General features: G+C 39.7%; 1 protein-coding gene across 1 annotated transcript in view; it reads left to right on the top strand.

Moving 5' to 3' along the window:
- Positions 1-19,178, top strand: part of Frk (fyn-related Src family tyrosine kinase) — a 105,263-nt gene extending 86,085 nt beyond the window's left edge. Inside the window, 4 exon segments of the mRNA NM_024368.2 lie at positions 400-558; positions 13,654-13,835; positions 15,787-15,952; positions 16,348-19,178. Of these exon segments, the coding sequence (NP_077344.1) occupies positions 400-558; positions 13,654-13,835; positions 15,787-15,952; positions 16,348-16,559 (719 nt within the window). The 3' untranslated portion in view covers positions 16,560-19,178.
- Positions 19,179-20,303: the final 1,125 nt, after the last annotated feature.

The following is a 20,303-nucleotide window of genomic DNA, read 5'->3' on the forward strand; positions in this document are numbered from 1 at the left end:
CTCTCTGGATCTCTGCCTGGAGTAATTAAACATCTCTGTCTTCCTGTGTTTGTATTAATGGACACTCTCTCTTTGTGTGAAGATGCCTGTCTCATGTTATCAATTACACTGTCAGTAACTCTCTGTCGTTTCATTTGTCATCTAGACCTGAATCCACTTGGTCTTCACCTATACATCGTGGCACATAAACTGCCTACCCCTGACACAATGGTGCTTGTAGTAATTAGGTTGCCCTGGCTGAACTGATTCCATTCTTTGATAACTCTGAAGATTTGTGGCACTGATGCTCTTAGATTATCGAGAGGCAGGAGGCAATCTTGGTGCTTCCCACCAGGCTGCTGTGGGGATAGGAATGCCTCAGTGACATAAAGTGATTTCCTCCTCTTCTTCTTGTTTCAGGTTCAATGGATCCAAATGACTTCCTCAGGGAGGCACAGATAATGAAGAGCCTAAGACACCCCAAGCTCATCCAGCTCTATGCTGTTTGCACATTAGAAGATCCAATTTATATTATTACAGAATTGATGAGACATGGAAGTCTGCAAGAATATCTCCAAAGTAAGCTGAAGGCTTAATAAAAGGAAGAAAAGTAGGAATTCAGTTTAGCCAGTCCCATAAATGTCAATTTAGTAAGTCTCCTATAACCCCAAAGATGTTTACAGTGTGTGTATTTGTAAAAATGAATGTTGTAACATTGACCAGTTCAACTACTCTTTAATGGAATATGGTCTCTGTTCTCAAAAGAGCAAAAATATTTATGTAGCAAAACATCTAATTGTTCACAATAGACACATCAGAGTACTTAAATGTAGTGTGGGAAATGGGCGAGTGGCTATTTTGTGTGTTTCCTTCACCAGCTAATTGAACATTATTAGTCATGAACAATTATCTTCTGTGGAGTACACTTTATGGACCTGGAATACTTTGGAGAAAGATTTAAGAAAAGGTATCTGAGGCTTAGTTTTTAAGAGAGAGAGAACGAGAGAGAGAGAGAGAGAGAGAGAGAGAGAGAGAGAGAGAGAGAGAGTGTTATTCGAAGTGACTTCTATGACTAGCCAACCTTAGAAATTTCAGACTAAAAAGTGGAAATACAGTATTGCTGTATTCCTGCATTTGATTCCGGCAGTCACAGTAATGGCACTGCAATATTTATCAAAAATGAATAATTCAAAAAATAATAAGCACTGAAACAAGATGCTCAAAATTGAGATAAAGTACCAGGAGAATGATTTGTGCTTGAGAAATAGGGACTTCCTCTGATTTTTGCAATATCAGAGCAAGACTGATAGTGTTGTGAGCAGGTGAGAATGGTGGGGAGGGTGAGAGAGTTCAGGGTGACAAGAGCATGCTCTGCTTTTGAGGGGGACCTGTGAATCTGGTAATTCTAAATTGCAAAACAAAAAAGAATGAGACAAAGATGTGTCCTACATAGTGCTGTGAAAAACCGAAGTATACTTAGCTCACTTGCCTGTGGTCACCAAATTTAGCAGCCTCAGAATAGTGACCCACCACAGAAGAATTAACTTCAGCCACTGACACTTCCTGCTTTATTTCCAGGGCAAAGCAGTAGAATGCATTTCTGTCATATCTGATAAAGTACTTCGCAAGTTTCATCTATAACAGCCACATTCTGTAGAATTCTGATTCCCAATATTTAGGCCTATCATGAGCACTGAATTAATTGATTTTCTTTTACTTTGTCTTTGTTTTTTTTTCCTCAGTCTGTGATTTCCATCCTCAGAATTCTCAGCAACCAATAGTTCTTCCATTTAAGATGCTCTCCTAACGTAATTCATTGTCTTGTTAATTTCATCTAGTCACAGTGTTCACTCCCATCCTCTTTGATTTTCTTGAACATATTTATAATTGTTATTTCTAAATCATTGTCTTGTGTATCATGTAAGTTGTTTTTCCCAGGGAACATAAGTACTGTAGTAGTACTAATTTTGTGAGAAGATGTATCATTGCCTTTTCATATTATATAGGATATTGACATCTGGAGTTAGGTTGTTAATAGTGATTATATATATATATATATATATATATATATATATATATATATATATATATATATTCCACATGTATAGAGTGGCTGTTTAAATCTTTGTTTGCTGCTACCCAAACTTCTCTGATTATGGGCCAGCTGAACAGTGTTCAAGATTGAATCCTGGGGCCTTTCAGCTGTCGATGTACAAATGAGTTATCTGAAGTAGTTGAAGATTACTAGACAGAGTTAGGTACAGCTTCCCATGACAGCAACGGACCTTCCAGAGGGTTAACAGGTGCTTGCTGCAAATACCCTTTAATATATACCACTTAAGAGAAGCTTGGTGATTAAGGCAATATAATGAAACATGTGTACCTACACACATATTTCCCTAATAACACCTTACTAAGACTTGAAGGAAGTAAATACCTGTATTTGGTTTAGTTTGCTGAGCTTTCTTTTTTGCTCAGTGAGTACTTATAGAACATCTAACAGACATCAAACATTGATATACCCATTAAGGAGAAGCGAACACTTTCTGTTTTGATAAGTTATGTCCTAACACATGGTTCATGACTTCCATGTAGATTCTGCTGAACAGGACTGAAGCAGGCAGGTGAGTTATTTTCATTAATGCCCCCTACAGTCAAATATAACTGCATAGCAGTTGCTCTACAGAAACATGGGATGTCTCCATAATCCCTCAGTGGTGTGTACTCAGGAGCTATACAGAAAAGGCATGTCTGGGCAGATTGCACAGACCAGCTTTTGAGAGAGCATAACATTTCAGTTTCAAACCTGCCTGATTAGAATTTCTATTCTAAAGTCTGTTCGTATGGGTAGTCAGAAGCCAGTGAAGTAGAAATAATAGAAAACAACAGTTTGCATATTGGTCTGTGCATTAAATTAGGCGACTTACTGGGAATCAAAGACATGAGCTTTTTTTTTCTTTAAAAGAAACAAAACGGGGGGGGGATTAAAAAAAAAGAAACAAAACAAAATAAAATACTGTAGTGCTTACTATGTGGCAGGTGTTTATCTAGATTACTTAAACACATGAGCTTAACTCATTTTCTTATGAGACAAACAAATATTCTTATTTTATATTTACTGGGAAGGTTAACAGCTCATTTAAGGTGCATGTCCTTAAACCTAGGACTATGGTTTCTCCTTTAACGCCATGCATAGCACTGATATTGTTTTCCTAGCCTGGATTAGTTATCTGTTGTTATTCTACAAAACATTTATTATGTCAGGTGCTGTAGTTAGTGTCTTGGCTAGTTTTATGTCAACTTGACAAGCTGAAGTCATCTGAGAGGAGAGAGCCTCAATTGAGAAAATGTCTTCACATGATTGGGCTGTAGACAAGCCTGTTTGACATTTTCTTAGTGACTATAGTGAGGAATAGGGAAGGACACAGACAATGGTGGGTGGTGCCATCCATGAGTTGGTGGTGCTGGGTTCTATAAGCAAAGCAGGCTGAACAGGCAATGAGGAACAAGCCAGTGATCAGTTCCCTCCAAGACCTCTGCATCAGCTCCTGCCGTCAGATTCCTGCCTTGTTTGAGTTCCTGCCCTCACTGCTTTTGATGATGTGTTCTTTGGAACTGTGAGTGAAATAAAACTCTTTTTTCTCCATGTTTCCTTTAGTTATGGTGTTCCTCATAGTAATAGTGACCCTAATGAAGACAGTCAGGAATGTGGCTTACTGGGTTTCGTAATTCAGTGTTCATGGCTAAGGTGTCATCATTTGTCAAAATCATCTCAAAGTTCTCACATAGAGGAATCTATCACCAAAACAACTCATGTTGTTGGCAGGAGCTGACTCATCCTGTGCTGTTCAGTTGAGGAAGTCAGTTCTTTGCTGGGTTTTGGCAAGAGGTTGTCCTGTGCACCCTCTCACACAGGATGGCTCATAATTTCCCAGTGGTGTGAGCAAGTGAGTAGGCAAAGGAGCAGTAAGCATTCATAAGATGGAGGGACAGGCTTTTGGGACTTAATTTTGGAAATGTTGTACCTTCAGTTTTTCCGTATTCGATGAGTTAAATGTGTGTAACTGGCTCCAGCCTAGGCCAAGGGAAGGAGGGTAACGACTAGGAAGCAAGGATCAATGGAGGCCATTGGAAAACTACCTACCATGTATGGCAAGCCCTCAGTGCCTCCTCTTCCCTATACCTTTCTTTCCCTATTGAGTGAATTTGATATCAAAAGGCAGGTTGTTGTGGCCACCAGAGCACTGATGTGTTGTCATTGTGCTTCACGCTGAGCTTCATTTGATCCTTACAATAACACCTTTTTGTTCACCTGAGTAGTTAGTGTTAGAGACTATAGAATATAATTTCAAGTTTTTGTGACTTCACACATGAAATTCACCACTTTTAATATGGCAAAATTGTCCTTTAGGTATCTCGCTGAGAGGTGACATGAGGATTTATACTTCTCCCACTGGTCTTTACATTATGAAATGTATTACTGGTGCTCCAGACTTGAGGCATATTTAAGGGCCTAGACTGAAGATGCTATTGATTCCTATACACATTCTGTTGCTCCAAGCTAGCAAAGAGGTTCAACTATAATGTGATTTTCTATGTGTGTGTATCGTGGATAAAATGAAATAGGGGAACAAATGACTGGTGAACCATCATTCATATACTAATGGCTCTTGTTTCATGAAACTATGTATGTGTATGTGTCTGTGTTTGGACATACAGACACATTTACATCTACACAGTATATGTACACACACACATATAATACAAATGCTCATGATATTTAACTCTTTCCAATTTCTTTCTTTCTTTTTCGTCTTTATTATCTTGAGTATTTCTTTCTTTCTTTTTTTTTTCTTAACTTGAGTATTTCTTATTTACATTTCGAGTGTTATTCCCTTTCCCGGTTTCCAGGACAATATCCCCCTACCCCTACCCCTCCCCTACTTTATGGGTGTTACCCTCCCCATCCTCCCCCCATTGCCACCCTACCCCCAACAATCACGTTCACTGGGGGTTCAGTCTTAGCAGGACCCAGGGCTTCCCCTTACACTGGTGATCTTACTAGGATATTCAATGCTACCTATGAGGTCAGAGTCCAGGGTCAGTCCATGTATAGTCTTTAGGTAGTGGCCTGGAAGCTCTGGTTGCTTGGCATTGTTGTTCATATGGGGTCTCAAGACCCTCCAAGCTCTTCCAGTTCTTTCTCTGATTCCTTCAACGGGGGTCCTGTTCTCAGTTCAGTGCTTTGCTGCTGGCATTTGCCTCTGTATTTGCTGTATTCTGGCTGTGTCTCTCAGGAGAGATCTACATCCGGTTCCTGTCTGCCTGCACTTTGCTTCATCCATTTTGTCTAATTGGGTGGCTGTATATGTATGGGCCACATGTGGGGCAGGCTCTGAATGGGTGTTCCTTCTGTCATCTTGAGTATGTCTTATTTATATTTCTATTGTTATTCCCCTTCCCGGTTTCCGGGCCAACATCTCCCTAATCCCTCCCCCTCCCCTTCTGTATGGGTGTTCCCCTACCCATCCTCCCCCCATTACCACCCTCCCCTCAACAATCACGTTCACTGGGGGTTCAGTCTTGGCAGTACCAAGGGCTTCCCCTTCCACTGGTGCTCTTACTAGGATATTCATTGCTACGTATGCAGTTGGAGTCCAGGGTCAATCCATGTTTAGTCTTTGGGTTGTGGCTCAGTCCCTGGAAGCTCTGGTTGGTTGGCATTGTTGTTCATATGGAGTCTCAAGCCCTTTCAAGCTCTTTTAGTCCTTTCTCTGATTCCTTCAACGGGGATCCCGGGATCCCGTTCTCAGTTCGGTGGTTTGCTGCTGGCATTTGCCTCTGTATTTGCTGTATTCTGGCTGTGTCTCTCAGGAGCGATCTACATCCGGCTCCTGTCGGTCTGCACTTCTTTGCTTCATCCATCTTGTCTAATTGGGTGGCTGTATATGTATGGGCCACATGTGGGGCAGGCTCTGAATGGGTGTTCCTTCAGTCTCTGTTTTAATCTTTGCCTCTCCCTTCCCTGCCAAGGGTATTCTTTTTCCTCATTTAAAGAAGGAGTGAAGCATTCACATTTTGATCATCCGTCTTGAGTTTCCTTTGTTCTAGGGATCTAGGGTAATTCAAGCATTTGGGCTAATAGCCACTTATCAATGAGTGCATACCATGTATGTCTTTCTGTGATTGGGTTAGCTCACTCAGGATGATATTTTCCAGTTCCAACCATTTGCCTACGAATTTCATAAACTCATTGTTTTTGATAGCTGAGTAATATTCCATTGTGTAGATGTACCACATTTTCTGTATCCATTCCTCTGTTGAAGGGCATCTGGGTTCTTTCCATTTTCTGGCTATTATAAATAAGGCTGCAATGAACATAGTGGAGCACGTGTCTCTTTTATATGTTGAGGCATCTTTTGGGTATATGCCCAAGAGAGGTATAGCTGGATCCTCAGGCAGTTCAATGTCCAATTTTCTGAGGAACCTCCAGACTGATTTCCAGAATGGTTTTACCAGTCTGAAATCCCACCAACAATGGAGGAGTGTTCCTCTTTCTCCACATCCTCGCCAGCATCTGCTGTCACCTGAGTTTTTGATCTTAGCCAATCGCACTGGTGTGAGGTGAAATCTCAGGGTTGTTTTGATTTGCATTTCCCTTATGACTAAAGATGTTGAACATTTCTTTAGGTGTTTCTCAGCCATTCGGCATTCCTCAGCTGTGAATTCTTTGTTTAGCTCTGAACCCCATTTTTTAATAGGGTTATTTGTTTCCCTGCGGTCTAACTTCTTGAGTTCTTTGTATATTTTGGATATAAGGCCTCTATCTGTTGTAGGATTGGTAAAGATCTTTTCCCAATCTGTTGGTTGCCGTTTTGCCCTAACCACAGTGTCCTTTGCCTTACATAAGCTTTGCAGTTTTATGAGATCCCATTTGTCGATTCTTGATATTAGAGCATAAGCCATTGGTGTTTTGTTCAAGAAATTTTTTCCAGTGCCCATGTGTTCCAGATGCTTCCCTAGTTTTTCTTCTATTAGTTTGAGTGTGTCTGGTTTGATGTGGAGGTCCTTGATCCACTTGAACGTAAGCTTTGTACAGGGTGATAAGCATGGATTGATCTGCATTCTTCTACATGTTGCCCTCCAGTTGAACCAGCACCATTTGCTGAAAATGCTATCTTTTTTCCATTGGATGGTTTTGGCTCCTTTGTCAAAAATCAAGTGACCATAGGTGTGTGGGTTCATTTCTGGGTCTTCAATTCTATTCCATTGGTCTATCTGTCTGTCTCTGTACCAATACCATGCAGTTTTTATCACTATTGCTCTGTAATACTGCTTGAGTTCGGGGATAGTGATTCCCCCTGAAGTCCTTTTATTGTTGAGGATAGCTTTAGCTATCCTGGGTATTTTGTTATTCCAGATGAATTTGCAAATTGTTCTGTCTAACTCTTTGAAGAATTGGATTGGTATTTTGATGGGGATTGCATTGAATCTGTAGATTGCTTTTGGTAAAATGGCCATTTTTACTATATTAATCCTGCCAATCCATGAGCATGGGAGATCTTTCCATCTTCTGAGGTCTTCTTCAATTTCTTTCCTCAGTGTCTTGAAGTTCTTATTGTACAGATCTTTTACTTGCTTGGTTAAAGTCACACCGAGGTACTTTATATTATTTGGGTCTATTATGAAGGGTGTCGTTTCCCTAATTTCTTTCTCGGCTTGTTTCTCTTTTGTATAGAGGAAGGCAACTGATTTATTTGAGTTAATTTTATACCCAGCCACGTTGCTGAAGTTGTTTATCAGCTTTAGTAGTTCTCTGGTGGAACTTTTGGGATCACTTAAATATACTATCATGTCATCTGCAAATAGTGATATTTTGACCTCTTCTTTTCTGATCTGTATCCCTTTGATCTCCTTTTGTTGTCTGATTGCTCTGGCTAGAACTTCAAGAACTATATTGAATAAGTAGGGAGAGAGTGGGCAGCCTTGTCTAGTCCCTGATTTTAGTGGGATTGCTTCAAGTTTCTCTCCATTTAGTTTAATGTTAGCAACTGGTTTGCTGTATATGGCTTTTACTATGTTTAGGTATGGGCCTTGAATTCCTATTCTTTCCAGGACTTTTATCATGAAGGGGTGTTGAATTTTGTCAAATGCTTTCTCAGCATCTAATGAAATGATCATGTGGTTCTGTTCTTTCAGTTTGTTTATATAATGGATCACGTTGATGGTTTTCCGTATATTAAACCATCCCTGCATGCCTGGGATGAAGCCTACTTGATCATGGTGGATGATTGTTTTGATGTGCTCTTGAATTCGGTTTGCCAGAATTTTATTGAGTATTTTTGCGTCGATATTCATAAGGGAAATTGGTCTGAAGTTCTCTTTCTTTGTTGTGTCTTTGTGTGGTTTAGGTATAAGAGTAATTGTGGCTTCGTAGAAGGAATTCGGTAGGGCTCCATGTGTTTCAATTTTGTGGAATAGTTTGGATAATATTGGTATGAGGTCTTCTATGAAGGTTTGATAGAATTCTGCACTAAACCCGTCTGGACCTGGGCTCTTTTTGGTTGGGAGACCTTTAATGACTGCTTCTATTTCCTTAGGAGTTATGGGGTTGTTTAACTGGTTTATCTGTTCCTGATTTAACTTCGATACCTGGTATCTGTCTAGGAAATTGTCCATTTCCTGAAGATTTTCAAATTTTGTTGAATATAGGTTTTTATAGTAAGATCTGATGATTTTTTGAATTTCCTCCGAATCTGTAGTTATGTCTCCCTTTTCATTTCTGATTTTGTTAATTTGGACACACTCTCTGTGTCCTCTCGTTAGTCTGGCTAAGGGTTTATCTATCTTGTTGATTTTCTCAAAGAACCAACTTTTGGTTCTGTTGATTCTTTCTATGGTCCTTTTTGTTTCTACTTGGTTGATTTCAGCTCTGAGTTTGATTATTTCCTGCCTTCTACTCCTCCTGGGTGTATTTGCTTCTTTTTGTTCTAGAGCTTTTAGGTGTGCTGTCAAGCTGCTGACATATGCTCTTTCCTGTTTCTTTCTGCAGGCACTCAGCGCTATGAGTTTTCCTCTTAGCACAGCTTTCATTGTGTCCCATAAGTTTGAGTATGTTGTATCTTCATTTTCATTAAATTCTAAAAAGTTTTTAATTTCTTTCTTTATTTCTTCCTTGACCAGGTTATCATTGAGTAGAGCATTGTTCAATTTCCACGTATATGTGGGCATTCTTCCCTTATTGTTATTGAAGACCAGTTTTAGGCCGTGGTTGTCTGATAGCACGCATGGGATTATTTCTATCATTCTGTACCTGTTGAGGCCCGTTTTTTGACCAATTATGTGGTCAATTTTGGAGAAAGTACCATGAGGAGCTGAGAAGAAGGTATATCCTTTTGCTTTAGGATAGAATGTTCTATAAATATCCGTTAAGTCCATTTGGCTCATGACTTCTCTTAGTCTGTCGACATCACTGTTTAATTTCTGTTTCCATGATCTGTCCATTGATGAGAGTGGGGTGTTGAAATCTCCCACTATTATTGTGTGAGGTGCAATGTGTGTTTTGAGCTTTAGTAAGGTTTCTTTTACGTATGTAGGTGCCCTTGTATTTGGGGCATAGATATTTAGGATTGAGAGTTCATCTTGGTTGATTTTTCCTTTGATGAATATGAAGTGTCCTTCCTTATCTTTTTTGATGACTTTTAATTGAAAATTGATTTTATTTGATATTAGAATGGCTACTCCAGCTTGCTTCTTCTGACCATTTGCTTGGAAAGTTGTTTTCCAGCCTTTCACTCTGAGGTAGTGTCTGTCTTTGTCTCTGAGGTGTGTTTCCTCTAGGCAGCAGAATGCAGGGTCCTCGTTGCATATCCAGTTTGTTAATCTATGTCTTTTTATTGGGGAGTTGAGGCCATTGATATTGAGAGATATTAAGGAATAGTGATTATTGCTTCCCGTTATATTCATATTTGGATGTGAGGTTATGTTTGTGTGCTTTCATTCTCTTTGTTTTGTTGCCAAGACGATTAGTTTCTTGCTTCTTCTAGGGTATAGCTTGCCTCCTTATGTTGGGCTTTACCATTTATTATCCTTTGTAGTGCTGGATTTGTAGAAAGATATTGTGTAAATTTGGTTTTGTCATGGAATATCTTGGTTTCTCCATCAATGTTAATTGAGAGTTTTGCTGGATACAGTAACCTGGGCTGGCATTTGTGTTCTCTTAGGGTCTGTATAACATCAGTCCAGGATCTTCTGGCCTTCATAGTTTCTGGCGAGAAGTCTGGTGTGATTCTGATAGGTCTCCCTTTATATGTTACTTGACCTTTTTCCCTTACTGCTTTTAATATTCTTTCTTTATTTTGTGCGTTTGGTGTTTTGACAATTATGTGACGGGAGGTGTTTCTTTTCTGGTCCAATCTATTTGGAGTTCTGTAGGCTTCTTGTATGTCTATGGGTATCTCTTTTTTTAGGTTAGGGAAGTTTTCTTCTATGATTTTGTTGAAGATATTTACTGGTCCTTTGAGCTGGGAGTCTTCACTCTCTTCTATACCTATTATCCTTAGGTTTGATCTTCTCATTGAGTCCTGGATTTCCTGTATGTTTTGGACCAGTAGCTTTTTCCGCTTTACATTATCTTTGACAGTTGAGTCAATGATTTCTATGGAATCTTCTGCTCCTGAGATTCTCTCTTCCATCTCTTGTATTCTGTTGGTGAAGGTTGTATCTACAGCTCCTTGTCTCTCCTTTTGGTTTTCTATATCCAGGGTTGTTTCCATGTGTTCTTTCTTGATTGCTTCTATTTCCATTTTTAATTCCTTCAACTGTTTGATTGTGTTTTCCTGGAATTCTTTCAGGGATTTTTGCGATTCCTCTCTGTAGGCTTCTACTTGTTTATTAATGTTTTCCTGTGTTTCCCTAAGTGTGTTCATGTCTTTCTTGAAGTCCTCCAGCATCATGATCAAATATGATTTTGAAACTAGATCTTGCTTTTCTGGTGTGTTTGGATATTCCATGTTTGTTTTGGTGGGAGAATTGGGCTCAGATGATGGCATGTAGTCTTGGTTTCTGTTGCTTGGGTTCCTGTGCTTGCCTCTCGCCATCAGATTATCTCTAGTGTTACTTTGTTCTGCTATTTCTGACAGTGGCTAGACTGTCCTATAAGCCTGTGTGTCAGGAGTGCTGTAGACCTGTTTTCCTCTCTTTCAGTCAGTTATGGGGACAGAGTGTTCTGCTTTCGGGCGTGTAGTTTTTCCTCTCTACAGGTCTTCAGCTGTTCCTGTGGGCCTGTGTCTTGAGTTCACCAGGCAGCTTTCTTGCAGCAGAAAATTTGGTCTTACCTGTGGTCCCGAGGCTCAGGTTCGCTCGTGGGGTGCTGCCCAGGGGCTCTCTGCAGCGGCAGCAACCAAGAAGACCTGTGCCGCCCCTTCTGGGAGCTTCAGTGCACCAGGGTTCCAGATGGTCTTTGGCTTTTTCCTCTGGCGTCTGAGATGTGTGTGCAGGGAGCAGTCTCTTCTGGTTTCCCAGGCTTGTCTGCCTCTCTGAAGGTTTAGCTCTCCCTCCCACGGGATTTGGGTGCAGAGAACTGTTTATCCGGTCTGTTTCCTTCAGGGTCCTGCGGTGTCTCTGGCAGGTGTCCTGCCGCTCCTGGGCCCCGCATTTTCTAGTAATTATTTTGTCTTAAACTTGCCATAACCTTTTAGCCTCTTTATTTTCTCCCTGGTTCTGAAGATTGAAGTCTATCTCCTGCTAGACAGGAGGAGCGTTGCCACTGAATTTAATGGTAGACCTAGTCTTTTCTTCTTTCAGTCGAGCATTTTAGTGTTTGCTGTTTCATCTGTCTATCTCCACACCCTCCTTACTCATATACCCATAATCCCCACACACCATCTCTAGTAGAGCTGTCCTTCCTGCTACCCTGCTCATCAAAGACTTCTCATAAGTTCAGTAACAAATGCCTTTTAGCCTTTATCTTGCTGAGTCAGTGTATCAAATTTGACTATGATGTAGTTTGCTCTTAAAACCCTTGACTTGTTACAGCACCTTCCTCTTTCATTATTCTAACTCATCCTTCCCACGTTCTCTGCAGATTTACTCTTCTCTGCCAATTCTAAATGTTGGTGTCCTCATGAATGTGTTTCATTTTAGGTAGCTAACATACAACCATTAAATTTGTATGTTTAGTTGTAACTGTGAGATCTAGTCCCACAGGCTTATCTTCTTTCTGCAAATGCCACACAGGCAATACATATATATATGAATATATGAATATGTATATATATATATATATATATATATACTAGGCAATTAAAATTGCTTCACTTTTGCACAGGTGCAATGATAATTTTAGCATCTAGGATCTATTGGGTTCTTTTTCTGGTGCTGGGTATTGTGTTAAGGGCTTTACAATTGTTAATTCATTTGAAATTCTACTTTAACAATGGATGCTCTGAGTTAACTTCTGTTTTCACTATGTAGATGGAGACACTCAAGCACAGGGTTGTTAATCCTATTGTTCAAAGTCACAAAGCAATATGAATAGCCTTGATCTCAAGTCTGATACTCTGATGTCGTTTTAGTCTTCTTAGTGCCTGTGCTATAGCTTCCTCTGATGTCGGGGCTTGTGTCTAAGCCTAATGACCACAAATCCAGTTGACTACCTGAACTAGTATTTGACTGAGGAAGTCAAGGAGAATAAGAGCTTACACTTTTGTGAAATAACCCCAGTGCTCTAGATATCCGAAGATACTTGCGATGAGGATGGTAGTTTAACACACAGATGATATGAAGCTTCAGAGTTTCCGAAGGTCGCACTGCCCGCTTCTACTAATGATCAAGCCTATTACACTATGTAAATTTCTATACATAGCTATGTAGAATGAGGTGAAATTTTTGTCCATTTAAGGTGTTTCTGTATCTAGAGAGATGCTCAGAATATCAAGCCAAATGGGAAATTAAAAATGTATTATGCATGTTGCTATAAATGTAGTGTTTACATTTTATAAGTGGTATAACCTTAAAATTTGTCCATGACCCTACTTTAAAGAAAAATCTAATGAAAGAATGAAAATAATTTTGTGTTTAGCCATACCATATGCTGTGTGTGTGTGTGTGTGTGTGTATGTGCGTATGTGTGTGTGTGTGTGTGTGTGTGTGTGTGTGTGTGTGTGTGTACACACACTGGAGGTCAGTATTGAGTGCTCTCCTATATAACTGTCTGCTGCATGATCTGAGGCAGAGTGACAGTCTGGAGCTCACTGATTGGTGAGACTTATTAGCCAGGAAGATTGGGGTCTTCCTGTCTCTGCCCTCACAGTACTGGGTTTACAGGCCCATGCTACCATGACCAGATTTTTATTTTACAACGGTGCTGAGGATCTAAAATTTAAGTTTTCATTCACTGAGCCATCTCCCTATTCTGGAAATGCTTGAAAGAATGGCAGAAGCCCCCCATTTGACAGTTTCCATGAAGAGGCAAATCAATGGTGTGTAATTCTGAAAGCACACAGGCCAGCACGTGTGTTGGGATGACAGGATGCTTTTGCTGTATTCTCTGTAGATTGGTATCATGGCACATACGATCGCTTTATCATATTTCTTAGAATACACTTCGCTAGTTTAATGTTTTCCAAAATAATCTCCTATTTTTTTTTTCTCTCTCTCTCTCTCCTCTTTTAGATGATGGTGGGTTGAAAATCCGTTTGACTCAACAGGTGGACATGGCTGCACAGGTAGCTTCTGGAATGGCCTATTTGGAGTCCCAGAACTATATCCACAGAGATCTGGCTGCAAGAAATGTCCTTGTTGGTGAACATAATATCTATAAAGTAGCAGATTTTGGACTTGCAAGAGTTTTTAAGGTAGATTTAATTTTGTTTTAATTGGTTCTTATAATAGGTTAAACAGCAAAAAGGTTAATACGGCAATAAATTCACAAATATTATTTAAAACTATTTCTTAGGTAGATGTTGTACTAAACACTTAGGATCCCAACTCTCAAAAGGGCAAGGCAAGAGGACTTTGGGTTTGAGGCCAGTTTGAACGTCAGTGAGAACCTTGTCTCCAAGTAATAATTGCAGCAAGAGTAACAAAGCTACACACAAAAGATACAAACAAAACTCTCCTAGCGTCTATCAATTTTATTGATAAAGAGAAGTAGTAGTGTAGTACCTACAGACAGGGTGCCTTTCTATTTTTAGGGAGTAGGCAATCAAGAAAAATCAGTGATCACGTAGATTAATAGATACATAATTAAATTTGTAGTTGAATTTGTGTCCTACTTGTCAGATGCTACCAGCACCCACCATCTGCTTTCACACATTCCTCTTACAGAAAACGATAGAATGTACCTAGCTTTGCTCACTTGACAATAGGCTATATTCCTATATATATCATGATTCTGCAACAATCGTCAAGCTTTGTGTGTGTTGTATGTGTGTGGGCATGTCAGTGTTTTCTATATGTGTGTGAATGTGTGCTCTTGTCTGTGTAGTTACATGTAGAGGCCAGAAGCTGATACTGAGATGTCTTCTTCAATCCTTTCTACACCTTGATAAAATGGTTTTAGCAAATCTTTGAGGATTTCATACAATGTATATCGATCATATTCATTCCTTTCCCCTAACTTCTCTCTGATGAAGCTCTCACCTCTCTACCCACCCAACTTCTTGTTCTCACTTTCATGCTCTCTCTTCCTCTCCCTTTCCATCTCCCCCACCCCCTCTTTCCTGAGACCAACTACACTTGCTATAGGGAAAGTTTCTCATTGAATCTGTAGTTATGATTTTGGTTAGACTGGCTGGCCCACATGTCTCTAGGGTTCACCTGTATCTTTATCCTCAGGCCTGCGTTAACACAAATGTACTGTATCACCTGGTTTTTATGTGGGTCCTGGTGACCTGACCTCATGTTCTTATGCTTGCTCAGAAAGCACATTGTCCACTGAGCCATTTGTTCAAAACTAAACCACTGGGTTTCCATTTACCCATACTCACCCTGTTTTGTAACATCAGTCCAAAGAGACTAATAATTAGACATCATATGGGGTGTATAAATCTGGACTTAAGTTTAGCTTTTCACATCGCTCACTAAAAATATGCATGTAGAACATGAAACATAGCAGGTAAAGACTCTCCTTATCATCTTCCTGTTTTTTAGAAATTAATTAGGAAGCCACTATGTTGATAAATTAATTTAAATTATTTAGATCATTTTTGGTATTTTGGTGCTTTAGATGATAATCAATGCCAGCTTTTCTAAAAAAATATTATTTATTTTTACTTTGTGTATATGTGCTTTTGCCTGCATTTATCTCTGTGCATTTATGTCACTGCAGAAGCCAGAAGGTATGAGATCTTCTGGAGCTGGATTTATAGAAGTTTCTGTGCTACCGTTTGGGTGCTGGGAACCAAACCTGTGTTCTTGTCAAGAGCAGCAAATGCCCTTAACTACCGAACCGTCTCTCCAGTCTTAACGTTAGCCCATAGCTCTTCACTACTAGGAGCAAATAAAACCAGGCAATTTTGCTTCACTTCCTCTTCTGTAAAGGACTTTTGTAAATCCAAATGATCCCATATTCTTCTGCATGCAATAGAATATGCTCCTCAGTCTCTCAAGACACATCTTACTATTGGCCTTTTGCTGTTTTTCTAGTCATATATGTTTGGAACATAATATTTGTTATTATAATCCAAATTGACCTAAGCCCATATTGAATATTTGCCTCTACATTTTCATGTGACACAGGTTACAAATAAATGAGGGCAGCACAACAAATCACTAACTTGGCTTGAATCCTTGATGCATTAACAGGTGGATAATGAAGACATCTATGAATCTAAACACGAAATAAAGCTGCCAGTGAAGTGGACTGCACCCGAAGCCATTCGTACTAATAAATTCAGCATTAAGTCTGATGTGTGGTCTTTTGGAATCCTGCTCTATGAAATCATTACTTATGGCAAAATGCCTTACAGCGGTGAGTGATTAATTCAGAAGTGGGCCTTTCTGTTGCAGGTTACTTGCTTAGATGTGACTTTAACTGCTTTGCATAGACTTAGAGGGCAGAGTTATGAAGCTGACCATACCATGTGCCTGGATCAGCCCGACAGATAAAATTTGATGATGATAATTTGCATTAATGAAGTGGTTTATTACTTTCTTCTTTTTTTGCTCTTGAATTGAAGTCTTATAGACATGACTTACTGCAGGTTTTAGTTTAATGTCTACAACCTGGGAAATGGATGGTAGGTTTCATGATGGGCTTCATCAGGGGGGAAAAAAATTCCTTTATAACCCAGAGTTCAGTGTCAACTATAATTTGAAGACTCTGATTGTGCACTTTTTTTTTTTGCTCTATTCTATATGTTTTAGGGATGACAGGTGCTCAAGTAATTCATATGTTGGGTCAAAACTACAGACTACCACAGCCATCGAACTGTCCAGAGCAATTCTATAGCATCATGATGGAATGCTGGAATGTAGAGCCCAAGCAACGACCAACGTTCGAGACCCTGCACTGGAAACTAGAAGACTACTTTGAACCAGACTCTTCCTATTCTGATACAAACAACTTCATAAACTAAACAACAAGGAAAAAGAAGAAATATAATTAAGATGTGAAAACGCGGAACTCACCAGTCCAGAAATATCGTCTTCTCAACCAACTGTGAAATCAGCTTATTTTGACATATTCAGGTGGTAGGATGAACTCAACCATGCATTCTGTATCAAAAAGATCATCTGTGTATTCTATTGAGTAGGAAACGCTGCAGGACAGTATAAGATGATGTGTCATTTTTCCCTCACTGCCTGGTAAAATCAATCACACTAAATGAAGTTATTTTTTTTTCCTTTTAAGAACTCCTCACATTTCTATTTATTGTTTGAAATGCCGATCAAGAGAATCAACAGATGACGGTGTTTACTCTGTTACTGTTGTGGCATTTTCCTGTTTACTGATTAGACTGGTTATTCATTATTCCTCAAATTGCTGAATCCCATCAGGCTGTTATTATGAAGGAATTTGATTGCTTTGCTGCACAGCAGGACCTGTGCTTTGAGATATTTTTTTCCCTCTCTTTTAAAATATCTTGTAACTACAATGATGGCAAAGCCATGCTAAATGACTCGATTGTACTTGAAGTAATTGCACGTATTTTTCCTGTGCATAAGAAAGCGAAGCAGCTGTTGAGAAAAAGAATTAAAATCTTCCTCATTTTGTAGGAGGAAATGATGGAGTTTGCTCTATACCTCAGTATGTGTCATCAGAGAATCATCTGCATTAGTTTTAATCTCTTAATGTCAGGAATCAGATTGCAAAGCCGATGAATTGTTATGTGTGGGAATATAAGGGAACTACCACACTGCCTACCAGGTCTGAGAAAGAGATATTAAAGTGGCTTAGGGAAGCTAACAGAGAGCTGGAGGATTGCTGCAGCTTTCTAAGTAATAATAAAAAGTTCCTTTGGCACACTGGCCGATTTTAAATTGGCTGCAAGACAGGCCAAGCCATGCTTCAGCTCTTGAGGCTAGGAATAATGTCTAAACATGGTTATGAAATGTAGCTTTCGTCTGTTAAGACTGGATGCTTTTAGTCTCTTCATTTTTTTCTCACCTTGGTAAGAACTTCCCTGTTTTCTTAGGCAATGAGTGTATCGAATGTTCTGCCTCATTGGATAGTTAGCAATACTTCTCTAAAGTCAGCTCCATATATTCCATGATCTTCTAATGTGCAGTGCTGAATGAATGTTCCAAAAGGAACATTCATCCTCCTATAGGACAGAAGAGAATATCTAGATGGTCACAAGGATCCCCTGGGAATTGAAAAACATGTCAGTTCTTTCAACTAGGAACTAGGAGGCAAGGCATCAGGGATTAACTTTTACCAGTTCAGTGATGTCAGGACCCTAGCTGCATTTCTGTTGCCATGGTGAAAATCCTGACAAAAAGCAACTTAGAAGAGGCAAGGTTTATTTTAGCTTACAATCCCATGTCATTGTATCACAGCAGGAAGTCACTGTGACAAGATCTTGAAGCTGATTACACCACATCCACATTCTAAGAGGAGAGAGACATTCACGGATAGCTTGCTTGCTTCCTGATTTGTGCTCAGGTCAATTTCTACACTCTTAAAAAGTTTGGGACAGCTTTGCCTAGGTAATAGCATGACACACAATAGGCTGGACTTTCCAGGATCAATTAACGTAATTAAGACAATTCTCTACAGACATGCCAAAAGGCCAGTATAATATAGAGAATCATTTTCAACTCTTTGCAACTCTCTTTCTGGGTTATTCTAGGTACTGACAAATTGGATCACTTAAGCTAGCCATTAGACCACTAAGACTCAAACTTTCCCATCTATAGCAAGCATTGTCTGTGTTCAACTGGTCACAGGTAACCACCAGTGGTAAGTGAGGCTCCTTGTTCCTTTATATTCAAGAAGATAAAATGGGCAACTTCACCCTTAGACATTATCCTAAGCCTAAACACACACACGCACGCACGCACGCACGCACGCACACACACACGCACACGTGCATGCACACACACTCACCTCATTCCCATTTTGGGGGATAAGCAGGTGGCAAACACAATCCCGTGACCAGTGAACAACAATCAGCACAGTGAATGTAAATGCAAAGTGTTGATTGGCTTGGAAGAAAGTCTGCACTGAAGCTGCGAATATAAACTTCTCCAAGACAAGTTTCTTATTTGAAAAAAAAAATTAGAGATTAGTTCCTGAGTTGGTGTCCAATCACAGAACTATTAAAGATGAATTAACTGTTGGAATTAATCTATGTACATGTAAGCATTCATTTATCATCTCAAACATGTCTGAACTGACTTGAATCTGAATCATGTGTGAAGACCACAGAGAAGGAAAAGCATTTGTAAGATAAAGTCGCCATTAATATTTTAATCAGTTGACAGAGCATGGGGTAGCTTCCGTTGTTTATTTCAGATTGCCTGGTCAAATGTAACCAAGGAGAAGACATTCAACAACTAGGTGGCTAAAATGAAATTTTTAAAAAAGGACTCCTTTTCCTGAGTTCATTTCTTCAGGACAGATTCTACTTGGGGCGTATGTATAAAGGAGGAGCACTAGTCTCATTTCATTGTACAAATTCAAATGCTTTGCACTTTTATGTGGTAGCTGATAATAATAAATTTGTAGTAAGTTCTGGCTTTGAAATATAAAATGGTTATCTGTTCCTGCTTTAATACCACCTGAAACTTGTTTAACTCACTGGGTTTGATTCTTGGAGACATTTATGTTCAAGGCTCTGTCAAAGCAATCTATTATTCTTGTTTTTACCCTGATGGATCATGGGGGGGAAATAATGGATTCAGTTATGAGAAGCCATAATAGATTTTTTTTAAACTGACATAAATTTCTCCTTCTGTACAGAATAAAAGGATCAGGAAAGAGATAGGCTGAATTTCCTACAATGAGCCTGCTCTCGTTGAAGTTGCCTCCATAAATTGTAGCCAAGCACTTTTCGTGTTATGTTTTATTTATGTAATTCAGTTATTTGGAGATGGTAGTGAGGGATATGAGTACATCATTTTATGTGGTATTTCAAATCATTTTTGACAAAAACCTTAAGAAGTTTTGTGATAGGAAAATTCAAAATTCCATTAAGCCTCCTTTTAAGAACATAAGGAATGAAATAGGTTTAAATTACCCAAGGTCAAAGTGGAGTTGAAGCAGTTTCACCAAGCTGAATATTTTGTCGTCAAACACAACGTCGAATCCACAATGATCAGGAATGGACAATGATGTTGTACGAGTGGGTAGCCTGAAAGCACACCCATGAAGGTAGCGAGATACTACCTCACTCACAACTACTACATACATTTCTGCATAATAGCCATGTGGATCTAGGGTACCATGAGAAACACCAACCCTTTTTTTTTTTTAATTTTTATTAACTTGAGTATTTCTTATTTGCATTTCGATTGTTATTCCCCTTCCCGGTTTCCGGGCCAACATCCCCCAAACCCCTCCCCCTCCCCTTCTCTATGGCTGTTCCCCTCCCCATCCTCCCCCCATTACCACCCTCCCCCAACAATCACGTTCACTGAGGGTTCAGTCTTGGCAGGACAAGGGCTTCCCCTTCCACTGGTGCCCTTACTAGGCTATTCATTGCTACCTATGAGGTTGGAGCCCAGGGTCAGTCCATGTATAGTCTTTGGGTAGTAGCTTAGTCCCTGGAAGCTCTGTTCATAGGGGGTCTCAAGCCCCTTCAAGCTCTTCCAGTCCTTTCTCTGATTCCTTCAACGGGAGTCCCGTTCTCAGTTCAGTGGTTTGCTGCTGGCATTTG

The sequence above is a fragment of the Rattus norvegicus genome, chromosome 20 (genome assembly GCF_021556685.1).
Source record: "Rattus norvegicus strain SHRSP/BbbUtx chromosome 20, alternate assembly SHRSP_T2T, whole genome shotgun sequence".
Lineage (NCBI taxonomy): Eukaryota > Metazoa > Chordata > Mammalia > Rodentia > Muridae > Rattus > Rattus norvegicus.